The 15,573-nt window shown below is 43.1% G+C and overlaps 1 protein-coding gene across 3 annotated transcripts in view; it reads left to right on the plus strand.

Annotated features, from left to right (window-relative positions):
* Nucleotides 1–15,573, plus strand: part of ALKAL1 (ALK and LTK ligand 1) — a 39,286-nt gene that overhangs the window by 1,320 nt on the left and 22,393 nt on the right. Inside the window, exon 2 of one of the 3 annotated variants that reach the window (XM_033929537.1) lies at nucleotides 20–327. The exons of 1 other annotated variant lie outside the window; for it this stretch is intronic. In XM_033929537.1, coding sequence (XP_033785428.1) covers nucleotides 36–327 — 292 coding nt within the window. In that variant the 5' untranslated portion in view covers nucleotides 20–35. Of the gene's footprint in view, nucleotides 1–3; nucleotides 328–15,573 lie in introns of those variants that run through there. One more of the 3 variants, XM_033929535.1, reaches the window with a different exon arrangement.

The raw sequence follows: 15,573 nt of genomic DNA on the forward strand, positions 1-15,573 counted from the left end.
CCCCCCCTTTCTTCTCAAGGCTGACAGAGAGAGAGATGCGGGGCTCTAGGAAAAGTCACGCTCGGGTAATCATCTGCTTCCTGCTACTGGCGACCTCGGCTTGGGGCAGCCACTGGGACAGCGACGTGGAGCAGAACGGACGGCGGACTCTCTTGGACCGCTTATTACAGGCCGTTGGGGAGAAGAGCCGGAACAGCAAGGAAGGCAGCAACGTGATCCCCAGAAGATCTGCCAGGAGCGGCTATTTCGCAGCCCAGGAGTTTCACAGACCAGCTTCCGGGGAGAGAAGCGCTTCGGTCCGGCGGCTGGAGGGCAGGGCACGCAGAGGTAAGCGTCACCGTCGCTGATGGGACGTCCACGTAATTGCCTCACGTTTCACCCCCACGTGTGACTCGTTTCTCCTAGGACAAGCGGGATGAAGTCAGCCACGTATGGGGGGAGGTCCCGTCAGCTCCCGGCTGGCTATCCCGCTGTCCACGGAGAACCTACGTTACAGGTAAGTAACTACACTTTTCACAGCACGGCTAGGTTTTCCACTCTCTCTGTAACCTGAACAGAAAAGGAAAGATGACTCCCCCCCCCCCCCGCACTAAATAATCGCTATTCCTTCAGTTGCATTTCATTTTAAATATTGTCTGTCCTGCTTTCCTGTGCAAAAAAGGGTTACAACACCCTTGCGATGATCATCAAAATAGTTACAAAGTGCCTCGGCACGTTTTAATCAGTTTAGCACATGAAGTTTACTTCTGGAGGCGTTGCTTTAAATACGAATTTGTACTCTGTTGTGTGATAGATTTATTTGGTCTAACTACACATTTCTTTATGATGTTCATGTTCCATTTTCACTGTGCCCATTTATTGGGGAGAGAGAAAAGGTGCTTTTATAGTTACAGTATGCTACTATTGTGACTATTACACTGAGAGGTAAAGGTGATGGGGATGGGATTTGCTACAGCCTTTCTGTGGTTACAATCGACGCGGCTGAACCGGGAGGAGGAGCGGGGGGGAGGGGGGGAGATGGTTAAGTGACTTGTCCAGAATCACAAGGAGCCACAGTGGGGATTGAACCTGGTCCCCCTGGTTCTCAAATTAGTACACCCTTCTAATACTCTAGTATAGGGGTAGGCAATTCCGGTCCTCGAGAGCCGGAGCCAGGTCAAGTTTTCAGGATATCCACAATAAATATGTATTAGATGGATTTGCATGCACTGCCTCCTTGAGATGCAAATCTATCTCATGCATATTTATTGTGGATATCCTGAAAACTTGACCTGGCTCCGGCTCTCAAGGACCGGAATTGCCTACCCTTGCTCTAGTATGACTTTTAAAAAAAAAAAAAAAATTTAGTCATGCTTTCATTCTTTGGATCTTTAAATAAATATGCTCTAAATTATTATTTATATATGTTCTGTAGGCATTATGAGCTTTTAGTCATTCTCTCTTAATTAGATCCAGGTTGCTTCTTCTCATACAGTAGTTGCTCTGGTGGAGCTTTGTTGTTCTGGGATGGGGTGGGCTAGGATCTGAAATCTGAGTGCTTTGATCCTATTCTTCTGGGGCCAGTTAAAGTAAGGGTTAAGCTGAGGCTCCTGGCAGGTGGGGGGAGGGTTACATCTGAGGATTTTATCAGTCCTGTTTAAATTGTTTTCTGCTTTGCTGCAAGTCTAAGGTTTCCCTGTAGCTTCAGTCTGTGCTGGCTTACAGCTAGATAACATGAGTTTTATATAACTAACCACTGTAAGCAAATGTAGCTGGTCTATGTAGAAAAAGCAAGTATTTTATAAAGGGAAAGCATGTATCCAGGTACTAGTGACCTGGATTGGCCACCATGAGAACGGGCTACTGGGCTTGATGGACCATTGGTCTGACCCAGTAAGGCAATTCTTATGTTCTGCCCAGTGTGTGGCGGTGGCCAAATAAAATAAACAAGATGCTAGAAATGATTAGGAAATGAATATTATAGTGCCTCGGTATAGCTTCATGATGTGACCTCACCTTGCATATTGTGTTCAGTTCTGGTAGCCGTATCTCAAAAACCAATAGCGAAATTAGAAGAGGTTCAAAGAAGAATAATCAGAATTGATAAAGGGGATAGAACTTCTCTCATATGAAGAAAGGCTAAAGAGGTTAAGGGTTTTCAGTTTGGAAAAGAGATGGCTGAGGGGAGATAATGATTGAGATCTACAAAATCCTGAGTGGTATAGAATGGCTGAAAGTGAATTGATTTTTCACTCCTTCAAAAGATAGAAAGACACTCAGTGAAATTACATGGAGGATTGAGTGACTTGCCTAGAGTAAGAAGGAGCAACAATGGGACCCAAACGCAGTTCTCCTGGTTCTCAGCCCACATTAAAATACCTATTGTACCAAAATGTAACTTGTTTCAAGCTACAATTGAAAAAGGAATAAGCTAAATATAAAATCCCTTTCCTTCCCTTCATATGTGTACTGTATGTGGATTAATGTTGGTAAATGTGTGAAACTAGGGGGGGGGGGGGTCATGTGATGCTTTGGTGCTAAGTGGTTGCTGAACTGCTTAGCTCCTCTCTGGCCTACCCAAACCCAACCTCTCCTATCACTACAATTGCCTCCTTTTTCCATATCAACTACCTTGATCCTGTTGGGACTGTACCTGGCTCCTGTGGTGTGGCGATTGGGGCTCTATGGCAATGAAATAGCTCCGCAGAGGTGAAAGCAAGGTGGCGGAGGGAGGGAGCTGCGCCAACGTCACCGCAAGCGAGAGCAGTATGGATTGTTGAAGTAATGACAGAAATCTCAGCGTCGGTCGAGGGTTCATTGGATCGCCAGCTTAAACTGATCCTGGAAAAGCTGACGGATGTGGGAGATAGTGTGGCAGATCTCAACCGGGACATGGAAGCAATCGGACAATGCATCGACTTATTGAAAACGGACACGGGGCAGCTCAAGGTGGAGAATCAGCACCTTCACAATGTATGTCAATAGTTGGAGGAGAAGGTCAATGACCTTGAAAACAGAAGTCGCCAAAACCAACTTACGACTCATCGGCTTGCTGGAGACGATAACAGATAAAGATCTGCGGGGCATGCTAGAGACAGCTGTTTACGCACCTAGATTTACCCCAAGATGCAAGCCCTTTGAGGGTGGAACGGGCCTATCGGTTGGGGGCCTGTCTGGACCCTAATTGGTAGCCTCGGGCAGTCATTTTCCACCTGTTAAATTATGCCCACAAAGAAATGATCCTGCGAGCGCTTCGTTCTGGGAAATCCTTGGAATACCAGTCCCACAAGATTCTATGCTTCCAGGACTTCTCCAGCGGCATTGTGAATCGGCAAAAGGCTTTCACACCTCTTTGCTCACAACTGGCTCGGGCCAAGGTGTCGTTCACGTTGTTATACCTGGCAAAGCTACACTTGCACCATCAGGGCAAACAGCAAATTTTTCCAATCCTTCTGAAGCACTACAATATATTTCTACACACCACATTCTGCCAGATGAGAGGCCCTCTAGAGCGGAGGGCTGAAGTTTGAGGGGCAGCTTGGAAGCCAGCGTTTTCCTTTTGGCTCCCGGCCTCACTGAAGTCAGGTCTACAGATACTGTTTTGACTTGGGGCTTGTGTGAGCTGGGTTCTGGTTCCTTTAGTGTAAAGTTTTCTTTACTGATGTTGGGGTAGTATGGTGACTATTGGTTAGAGGTATTATCTCCTCTTGTATCTTTATTTGTGGACGTTAGCATGTCTACCCTCCTTATAACTTGGCCTTTCATTTTTATTTTCAGGCTATGTGGCACAGCTTCATAGGGGGGTGATGAATGTGGGTGTGAATGGCTCTGCTTTCCCTTCTTCTATCTTGTGTGTCTGAAGTTAGGCTGTGTGGATGTGTGCTGGGCCAGGGTTGGTAAGCTTGGGATCTTTTGTTTACTTGGGGGCCCTTTCCAGATTCTGCTAGGTGTGGCCCGGGGGGTGGGGATGCATGTGAGAGTGTATAGTGATGGGACCTTCGGTTTGCAGATTCCCTAATTGAGTGTGTTTGGTTGGGCAGGGGTTGGGGGGTTGTTTGGGGAGTGAGAATGTTTAGCGGGAATTTTACCACTAGTAGCCTGGGTTACTCTGGGTCTTCTTGGCCGGAGTGCCTTTGATCTCCTTTGTGGTAGATGCTGGCTGGGCTTTAGCTTAGTTGCTCTAATATCTTTATCTTTGTAGCATATAAGAACATAAGCACTGCCTCTGCCGGGTCAGACCAGGGGTCCATCATGCCCAGCAGTCCGCTCCTGCGGCAGCCCCCCAGGTCCATGGCCTGCAAGTGATCCTTCACCTAAATCGTTTATTCCCTATTCGTTTACTATCCTGTATAGTTATCCTCTATCTGTACCCTTCAATCCCCTTCTCCTTCAGGAAGACATCCAATCCCTTTTTGAAACCCAATATTGTATTCTGACCTATCACCTCCTCTGGGAGCGCATTCCAGGTGTCCACCACCCTCTGAGTGAAGAAGAACTTCTAGCATTCATTTTGAATCTGTCTCCTTTCAATTTTTCTGAATGCCCTCTTGTTTTTGTTGTCCCCGCTAGTCTGAAGAATCTGTCTCTCTCTACCTCCTCTATGCCTTTCATGATTTTATAATTCTCGATCATGTCGCCTCTACGTCTCCGCTTTTCCAGGGTAAAGGGCCCCAGCTTCTCCAGCCTTTCAGCATATGAAAGGTTTTCCATGCCCTTTATCATCCTTGTCGCTCTTCTCTGGACCCTCCTGAGTGTCGCCATATCCTTCTTAAGGTACGGCGACTAGTATTGGATGCAGTACTCCAGATGCGGGCACACCATCGCTCGATACAGTGGTAAAATAACTTCCTTCGTTCTGGTAGTGATACCCTTTTTGATAATGCCCAACGTTCTGTTCGCTTTCCTTGAGGCCGCTGCGCATTGTGCCACCGACTTCATTGTTTTATCCACCAATACCTCTAAATCTTTTTCTAGGTTGCCTTCCCCCAATAACTTCCCTCCCATCATATAGTTGTACATCGGGTTCTCTTTCCCTATATGCAAGACTTTACATTTCTCTACTTTGAAGCTCATCTGCCATCTTTTTGCCCATCACTCAGTTTGTTCAGGTCTCTTTGTAGTTCTTTGCATTCCTTAACAGTTCTGACCCTACTGGAGAGTTTTTTGTCATCCACGATTTTTATAACTTCGCACTTCGTCCCTGTTTCCAGGTCATTAATGAATATATTGAACAGCAGTGGTCCCAACACTGACCCCTGTGGGACAACACTTGTGACCCCTTTCCAGCCAGAATATTGTCCCTTAAGTCCTACCCTCTGTTTCCTGTCCGCCAGCCAATTCCTGATCCATCTGTGCACTTCCCCTACCACTCCGTGGCTCCACAGTTTTCTTAGTAGACGCTCATGAGGTACCTTGTTGAAGGCTTTTTGGAAATCCAGATATACGATGTCTATGGGGTCACCCTTGTCCAATTGTTCGCTTATCCCCTCAAAGAAATGCAGGAGGTTTGTTTGGCATGATCTTCCTTTACAGAAACCATGCTGGCTTGTTCTCATCAGATTATTTTTTTCTAAATGCTCATTGATACTTTCCTTGATCAATGATTCGGCCATCTTCCCCGTAACTGAGGTTAAGCTCACCGGTCTATAGTTCCCTGGGTCGCCTCTCGATCCCTTTTTGAAGATAGGTGTAACATTCGCTATCCTCCAGTCCTCCGGGATTACCCCTGTTCTCAAGGATATCTGCCGCAGTATCTGCTGTTTCGTCTCTGAGCTCTTTCAGTATTCTCAGGTGGATTCCATCTGGGCCCGGAGATTTGTCAGTTTTTAATCTATCTATCTGTTTGAGTACGTCTTCGAGGCTTACCTCCATGCATTTTCCCTCTTGATCCCCCTTGAAGTTTTTTCCTGTTCTGGCATGTTGGATGTGTCTTTTCTTGTAAAGACCGTCGAGAAGAACATGTTTAGTCTGTCGGCCACCTCTTTTTCCTCCTTCACCACTCCCTTCCTGTTGCCCTCATATATATATATGCAGGTTTCGGGGGGTGGGGGGGAATCCTGTTTTTTGGGACTTGTGATGCTATTTCTGTTTGCACTATTTATCCTTGGTTGATGGAAAATATTGCATGTTCATTGGGGAGGTCGGGTTTGGGTTGGGGGTTATAGGGTTGTCCCTGGCCGACTTGTTGGCTTGTATGAGGGGGAGAAGGAATGCTTATGGATTGGAGAGGGGTGGGAGGTCTCGGGGGGGGGAGGGGGGAGGAGGGTTTGGATGGAGGGTGACTGGGATCTTTATCGCTAATATGTGGAGTGACTGGGGGGCACCAGAGGATGTCTTTGACTGGTTTTAATGGGGCCTGGTGGCTAGGACGGTCCCCATTTTTCTATTGGTTTCTTTTATATGACCAGTCTGCTTTTCTCCAACTGTAGGAGGTCCGAAGGATTTAAAACTTTTTACCTGGAATGTGGGGGGTATACCCTCGTCAATGAAATGGAAAAAGATATTACAGAGCTTGAATAGACACAAAGCTTCTATAGCTTTTTAACAGGAAACACACCTGACCTCACATGAGCATTCCTAACTCCATACTTGGTGGATTGGTGACAACATTGAGGCTCCTGCCTGCCACAGGAAGGCAGGGGTGATCATCCTTTTTCATAAGAGCTTGGTAGTTGAGAAGTTTCATGAACACATAGATCCTGGGGGATGCTATATAATTGCCCGGGATAAGGTTAATGGGGTGGATCTGTTGCTGTGCAACCTCTATGCTCCCAATACTTATGATAGGGACTTTTTTGGATCCATTTAGCATCATTTATTTCAACAAGATCCCTGTCCTCTAATTGTGGGGGGTGATTTTAATAGGGTGGAAGATCCAGCGGTGGATAAGTCTGCACCCCGGGCGACAGACCGGTTGGACATCACGAAAGGGGTCCCTTTGTTTTGTGATTCCCTTACCCTATTGGGTATTTGTTGAGTGTTGCATCCCTTGGACAGAGATTATACACACTGTTCTAGAGCTCACAACACCTACTCCTGTATTGATTATATTCCTTGCTCTGATGAGCTGTTTCCAAAGGTCCAGGAGGCAGGTATAGGACCCACTGAGATTTCTGATCACGTCTTTGTTTGGGTCATGCTGTCCTTTGCTTTGGAGTCTGTGGGAGCTCCACACTGGAGATTTCCGCTAGATTTATATCATGATGTTAGGTTCAAGGAACATATTCAGTGATGTTGGGCTTCTTATCAACTTACCAATGCACAACATAGGGAGCCCCCTACCCTGTTTTGGGAAACTGCAAAAGCGGTTTTGTGAGGTGCGATTATTGCCTATTCCAGCCATAAAAAGAAGATCCAGGATCGAGCCATATTACGTTTAGAAAAGCAGCTTGTGGAGCATCGCGTTGTTATGGTCGTCTTCCCAGCAAGGATAATAAAACTCAATTGTTGACCATTCAGCTTCAATTGAACAAGCTTCTTCATCAAAGGGCTTTAAAGTCGGCCAAATACCATCAGTACCAGACATATAAGCATGGTAATAAAATGGGGGCAATGTTGGCACGACTAGTTCGTGGTATAGGCCAATCATCTCGGGTATTATGTATCCACTCCCACCCGGGTAAGGTCTCTACACAGGATGGGGATATCTGTCGCTTATTTCAAGATCATCCTTTTTCATAAGAGCTTGGTAGTTGAGAAGTTTCATGAGCACATAGATCCTGGGGGATGCTATATAATTGCCCGGGATAAGGTTAATAGGGTGGATCTGTTGCTGTGCAACCTCTATGCTCCCAATACTTCAAGATCACCACTTTATATGCTCAGGGCCTGGATATGGGATTGTCCAGTGACACTTACCTGTCTAAGTCTGAATTTGCCATGTATTATTTCAGAGGATTGTATTGCCTTGAATCTTCCCATTCGGGAGGAGGAATTGTTGCTGGCCATACAGCAGAGTTCTTTGGGTAAGGCCCCTGGCATGGATGGCTTTTGGGCAAAGTTCTACATAATTCTGGGGCTGGAAATCTCGAATCTGCTAGTCTCCATGTTTAAGTTTCAAGTTTATTATAAATTTGATCGCTTATTCAAAATTCTAAGCAATGAACATATCAGTAAAATTACAAAATTAAGAGGGCAACAAAACAAACGGATAACTAAACCTTACAAAACATATTGAAGACTAGCTTTACAAACATAATAAAGCACGAGGAAAGGATTGGAAAAGAAATACAAATTGAAGAGAAGACAATTATGGTAAAAAACAATAGGAAGGGAAAGAACAATGAACCTCAGAAGTTATGGGATTGGAATGAAACTCCTAGTCAGGCTTTCTAATTATTAAATGCATCCTTAAAAAGAAAGCTTTTTAGTTTGCTCTTAAATTTATCCAAATTGTTTTCTTCCCTTAAGTAAATAGGGAGGGAATTCCATGTTTGAGGAGCTGTAACAGAAAAGTTGAAATGCCGCAATGTGTTAATAATTTTAAGTGAGGGAATAACTAGTAAATGTTGATCATTGGACCTCAGTAGTCTGGTTGAGGTATAGGGAATCAATGATTTGTAAGTGAAAGCCGAAGTTTTGTTTAGCAAAGATTTGAAGGTAAGCAGACTTAATTTATACATTATACGGTGCGCGACTGGGACTGTTTAATCATCAGACTGCGGAGCAGACCTTGCCAATGACACTTAGACAAGCTCAAATTGTGGTCTTTCCGAAACTGGGCCGGGATTCCACCTTGGTGGAATCCTACAGACCTATATTCCTTCTTTGCTGTGAGGCTAAGCTGCTGGCAAAAATTTGGCCAAACTGTTACCTGCTTTGATCGCGGCGCTGCAGGTGGGCTTTGTCTGGGGTAGAACTGCAGTTAAAAAATATTTGCTCGATTTTATCTTTGGAGAGAGTACATCTCACTCATACGCCTTCTCTGCTGATTAGTTTTGATGCAGAGAAGGCATTTGACAGGGTTCACTGGGACTTCCTCTTTGGAGTCTTAGCTAAATATGGTCTCGCAGGATTCTTCAGTGATGCTATCCATAACTTTATTCAGACCCGAGGGCATGGGCCTGTGTCAACGGTGTTCTATCTGATTTATTCCCAGTGTGTCGGGGAACAAGGCAGGGCTGTCCATTGTCTCCGTTACTCTTTATTCTTACTTTGGACCCATTGATCCATGACATCCTTTCTAACCCTGATATTGTGGGGCTGGATATTGGGACCCAATCCTTTAAAATAGCTGTTTTTTGCGGATGATATTCTGGACCACTTGACGAGACCCTAATTGTCATTGTCTACTCTGCTTGAGGGTTTCGCTGAATATGGGGACTTCTCCGGCTTTAAACTTAACATAGACAAGTCAGAGGCTTTGGCTACAGATGATGACTTACGGCGACAGTGGGGCATGGATTTTCCCTTGCGTTGGTTGGATGGTCAGTTTAAATATTTGGGTATCTGTTTACCGTCCAATCCTCCAGTTTTTTTGTATCAAGTTAATATACCCCCTCTGCTCACTCATACTACTCAGCAGCTGCTGAAATGGCAGACTTTGCCGCTTTTGCATTAGTACTGCTTTAATACTACTACTACTACTACTACTACTTATTTCTATAGCAGTACTAGATGTACACTGCACTGTACACAAGACACGTAAGAGAGCCCCTACTCAGCAAAGCTTATTATTATTCGAGACCATCAGAACAAATAAGAGATTAGAGAGCTACATTCATTATGGAAACAAAACAACATGGTTACTGAACAGGTAAGTAAGGGGTTAAGAGTTAAAGCCCACCTTTTTTTTTTTTTTTTTTTTTTTGAGGCTGCTTTTTAGCCTACATTTTAATAAGGCCAGAGACAATGATATACTGGCTCAAGTCTGTTGTGGTGTACAGAACAGCATGATGGGATGAAGGAAATCCTGGAGCTGGTTGGTGGTGGAGAAAAAAATCGGTATAGGCAGGAATGAATTACCTGATCTGATGGAGTTTCTGGGGAGGAGTGTAGGGAGAAAAAAAAGATGAGATACTGAGGGGCTGCAAAATAAATGCACTTGTAAGTCGGTAAGAGGAGTTTGAATAGTATACTGCTTTTAAATAAGTCAATTAATTTACTGAACTCGACGAATGTGCTGATCATTTGGGAATATGGTATTCCTGTTTTCAATATGTTATAGCTATTAACAAGTACAGATTTTTGTGCAGCATTTGTGTTCAAGCTCTGTATGCTAGTTTTTTAATGTGTCAACACTAGTATTTAACTATTTTGACTATTTGTAAGATGTTGTCCTGGCTCTTGCATCTACCTTTATTAAGTAGGCAATCTTGTTTGGTTAGGTGGGCTTGCTAATTTAGAACATTACTTGTAAGTAGTTTTTCCTTTGTACTGCTTAAATTTGTATGAGCATGCATGTAGGCTTTGAAAATCAAATACGATACTGTATAGTTAATGATTCATGTAGCCAAGATGTATACAATATGGCAACTGTTCTTGTCTCAGAAAAGAGAGCATATGATAAGAGAGCAGAAGGCAAAATCCATATATTCATATCCAATCATGTGAATACAGTTGAGATTAAATTTTTATGTATGAATGCATGATGACTAAAGATCATTCTTGACTTACTGTCTTGATGATAAGCCTAATATTTGTTGTATAACAAAGACCTGGCTTTCTGATGTTGATGTACCGTATTTATTTTCAATCAAATAGTTTCTAAACCCTAGGATTAACAAATGTGGGAGAAAAGTAATGTTTTCCTAAAACTGAAAGATTTAAATTCAAGACTGTTCCGAGTTTTCCTGGGAAAGGTGGAGCTCTGTTTGTCTTTTGGTGGCTGATCTCTTTGTTTGATCTACTGTCCTGCAGACTGGTCAGCTTTTGACCTGCTCAAATTGATAGAACACATTATTCCAGTGTTAATTATTGGCAATTCTAATTTACACATAGACCATCAGACTAATAATGAAGCTATACATTTGCTGGGGCTTGAGCAGCAAGTTAGTAGTCAGACTGAAAGCCGGTCATACATTAGATTTATAAGTATTTCTATTATGAAACGTTTGGCAGAGGACACTGTGTTCCTTGGAGTGATCATTCAGTTTTAAGATTTGTTATGTGCTCTAAAAGGTTATTAACCACCTGTGGGTCTCATCACAGACAGAAAGGTAGATGAACACTTTAATCCTGAATTAGAAATAAAATTTTAGACTCATGTATTTGAAAGAAAAAGTTATGGGTTTGGCCAGGGCCAAGATGGTGGATGAGAAGGGTGTCCAGGTTTGAGCTCCATGATCTCCATTGTTGGTCTTGTTTACCTGCCCATGGTTCCTGACTCCCGATGGGGAAAACCTGGGGGATTCTTCCAGACTCCAGTGGAGCTCCAAAGGCAGGCCAGATCACTTTGGAGATGAATGGTGTTCGTCTAATGGGAAAAATTGCCAGTTGTTTAATGGGGTCCACTGTAGCAGGAGTTACCACAAACCATAGTGGGGAGGAATATTTATTAAACCCTCTGCCAAGAACAGCTCCACTGAGACCCAGAAGTATTTTGGACAATGTAAGTCACTCAGAGAACAGAGAGCGATTTTTCTCTCCAGTGGAGGAGAAACCACATTAGCCATTTCACCTATTACTGCTGGATCATCTGGTATGCAACTTGGAATCAAATTCACAGTAACCAGTGGAGTTGGAGGAACTTCTGTAAGTCAGGGTTTGGTGGTGAAACCAGCCGTTGTGACTTTAGTGTCAATATGGAATAAGAACATAAGAATTGCCGCTGCTGGGTCAGACCAGTGGTCTATCGTGCCCAGCAGTCCGCTCACGCAGCAGCCCCTAGATCAAAGACCAATGCTCTAAATGAGTCCAGCCTCACGTTCCATTTTAACAGACTCAGGGGGTTCAAACTTCTCTTATGCAACTAACGTCTACGTTTAATGTGGATATGCAGCCTCTATAAACTCAGAGGAGCAATTGCACTAGGCTAGTTGAGAAGTCATTGAAATCTTTTCAAGACTTTAAGCTGAGTACTATCATTGGACCTTTCAGCGGCTTTTGACACTGTCGACCATCAATTAATTTTAAAAAGATTAGCTTTGGTGGGAATTACCAACCAATTGCTTGAATGGTTTAACTCCTACTTTAGGGATCAATCTTCCACTGTGTTCTTTAATAACTCCATTTCAAAACATACTCGAATACTTTTGGAATTCCACAAGGTTCAATACTCTCTCCACTATTATTCAATATCTACCTCGCCCCATTACTGACGTTGTGCTAATCAATAGGCTTTACAGCCTGTGCACATGCAGATCATCCTTCCTATCGATCCTTCAAACAATAACGAGATAGATGACATAAACCTGAAGTTAGATAGCATGTTTTCTTTTTACCAGTTGTTTATCTATCTCTTAGCAACACTAAAACAAACTGCCTCCTTTTCCCTTGGAAGGAGGGTATTCAGCTAACCTCACAAATTTGCATCAACAACATTCCCATCAACCATGTTAACTTGGTAAAAATCCTAGGCATAATTATTGACTCTAAACTCACTTACCATATGCAAATAGGATCAGTAGTTAGAAGCTGTTTCCACAAACTGAGAATGATCAGGTCTATAGCAAATATTTTGGAACCATCATTATTAAACACATTGATTCATTCATTTGTGATTTCAAAACTCAATTATTATAACTCCCTGTACAAGGGGATACTACAGAAAGAAATCGGGCATCTTCAGCTCATTCAAAACACCGCTATCAAAGTCATCACAGGCTCCAAGAAATTCGACCACGTTACTCCGCTATTGAGGAATTCACATTGGCTTCCCATCCCACATAGAATAACTTACAAAATTGCCATGTTAATTTTCAAAACACATATAACTAATGAACCTGTATTCATCGACATTGGTGGGAGAGGTACTGAAAAGGGGTGGAGAGAGGCAAGAAAGGGAAAATGTTACATGTGGTAGGGGGGAGGGAGACAGACTGCAGACAGACTGCAAGGAGAGGAGGTAATAGGGAGAAATGTTGGGGAATAGGAAGAAATATAAAAAATTATGGAGGAAGGGAGAGATGTTTGACCTAGGATACAAAAGAGGGTGAGAGACGGTGGATAATGGGAGAGGCGCAGTAATGTTGGGACAAGGGAGAGAATGCTGCATAGGGGAAGGAAGAAGAGAGATGTTGGACCAAGGGAAGGGAGAGAGATATGTTGAACATGGGTGTATGAAAAGGAGGAAGAGATACACAACAGATGTTAAACTTTTAATATAGTGACTGTAATATGTCAGTGTTTAAAATTTAGTCTACTATCTTTATATTTTGCACAATAGAAGGGGATATCACTTTTTCTCTTGTGTTTCATTGTGGCTTCTTGGGTATTCAATTTATTATTTTTCTACCTGTTTCTAGTTTTAATTTGTGGTTAGTTATTCTCTACGGTATGAGAGTCTACTGTAAGAGGGTCTACACATATGAGAGAGACATAGTTTTCTGTTAGTATTAACTGTGCAGAATGGATCTGTACTGATCTGGCTTCTTTAGTTTTCCACTAGGTTTACTGATGATCTAGTATGCCTTGTAGTGTTTGGTGCTGTGTTTTCCTAAGTAGGTCCTTGTTACTTGACTCGTGGATGTTACTGCTATTTTAGTATGGTAGAATTGCTCTGGGTGACATTTGTAACCTCTTATTCATCTGTTCAGTGCCCATGTTCGTATAGTAAAATTCAATTATCTAGATCCCATATTTAACCTGCTTGTCTTTCTTGGATAGATTGTAAGCTCTATTGAGCGGTGGGTGTCTTTTACATACTTGTGTACAACACTGTGTATCTCTAGTAACACTAAAAAATTAGATGGAACCTGATTTCACAAACTACTATATAGAATCAACTTTCTACCATACTAATTTTTATTGATGATCAACCAAGATATTATGAAACCACCTAAATACATTTCCACTGAAAGTTAGGACTCACAAGCAAGTAACATCAAATGTTTGACTGTGTCAAAGGCTGACAGTCTAGCATGACTAGCAAGGCAGCTGTGCTAACTTTATGGTGACGAACATCGATCAGTGCCTGATTAACTTCCAGGTCAGTGGACCTATCCAGATAGTCAGTGCTGGGAGCTACATATAGCTGGGATTAAATACCTACGTGGCATAAATGCGCATGAGTCAAGTCTCTTTCAATTGAAATGAAGCTGGAATGAGAGGGCATAGGATTAAGTTAAGAGGTGATAGGCTCCGAAGTAATCTAAGGAAATACTTTTTTACAGAAAGGGTGGTAGATGCCTGGAACAGTCTCACAGAAGAGGTGGTGGAGACAGAGACTGTGTCTGAATTAAAAAAAGGCCTGGATAGGCATGTGGGATCTCTCAGAGAAAGAAAGAGATCATGGTTTCTGCGGATGGGCAGACTAGATGGGCCATTTGGCCTTTATCTGCCATCATGTTTCTATGATTAGTTTTGCCTGCAGCTGGGAATTCTTGCAAACTGCTTACCACCATGAGCTAAATATCACTTCCTAAATTTTGAAGAAATGCTTTCTATTTATTTTATTTTATTTTATTTTTTTCATCTTGCCAAGATTTTGGCCACCTATGCTCCAATCTCCTAAACTCACACTACAGCTTTGCCTGCCTTATACCAGCAAAAACTACAGCAATAATGGTTTGATTTTCAAATCTCTCACAAAAAGCCAGGCCGCAAAGTGAGATGTTGATACTAAGTATCAATCAAATCCATTTTTTTAGAAACATAGAAGTTGACGGCAGAAAAGGGCCATAGCCCATCAAGTCTGCCCACTCTCATGACCCAGCCCCTTGATTTAACTGACCCACCCCCCTTTACATCCTTAGAGATCCTACGTGAATATCCCATTTACTTTTAAACTCTGACACGCTTTTGGCCTCAATCACCTGCAGAGGGAGTTTGTTCCAACGATCGACCACCCGTTCTGTGAAGAAATACTTTCTGGAATCACTATGAAATCTCCCTCCCCTGATTTTCAGCGGATGCCCTCTGGTAGACGAGGGTCCTATATGACAGAAGATATCCTCTTCCACCTCGATCTTGCCTGTGATATATTTAAACGTCTCAATCATGTCTCCTCTCTCTCTTCGTTCCTCGAGTGAGTACAGCCGCAGTTTATTCAGCCTTACTTCATACGGGAGATCCTTGAGCCCCGAGACCATCCTGGTGGCCATTCGCTGAACCGACTCAATTCTTAGCACATCTTTCCGGTAATGTGGTCTCCAGAATTGAACACAATATTCTAGATGAGGTCTCACCATGGATCTGTACAATGGCATTATGACTTCTGGCATCCTGCTGACAAAACCTCTACGGATACAACTCATCATTTGCCTTGCCTTGGAGGAAGCCTTTTCCACTTGATTGGCAGTTTTCATGTCATCACTAATGATAACTCCTAAATCACGTTCTGCCGTGGTCCTAGCTAAGGTCTCGCCATTCAGTGTGTAAGTTCTGCACGGGTTTCTTCTACCCAGGTGCATTATTTTACATTTTTTAGCATTGAAGCTGAGCTGCCAAGTCGATGACCATTGTTCCAATAGTAGTAGGTCCTGCATCATACTATCT

Source organism: Geotrypetes seraphini, chromosome 2 (assembly GCF_902459505.1).
Source record: "Geotrypetes seraphini chromosome 2, aGeoSer1.1, whole genome shotgun sequence".
NCBI classification, from domain to species: domain Eukaryota; kingdom Metazoa; phylum Chordata; class Amphibia; order Gymnophiona; family Dermophiidae; genus Geotrypetes; species Geotrypetes seraphini.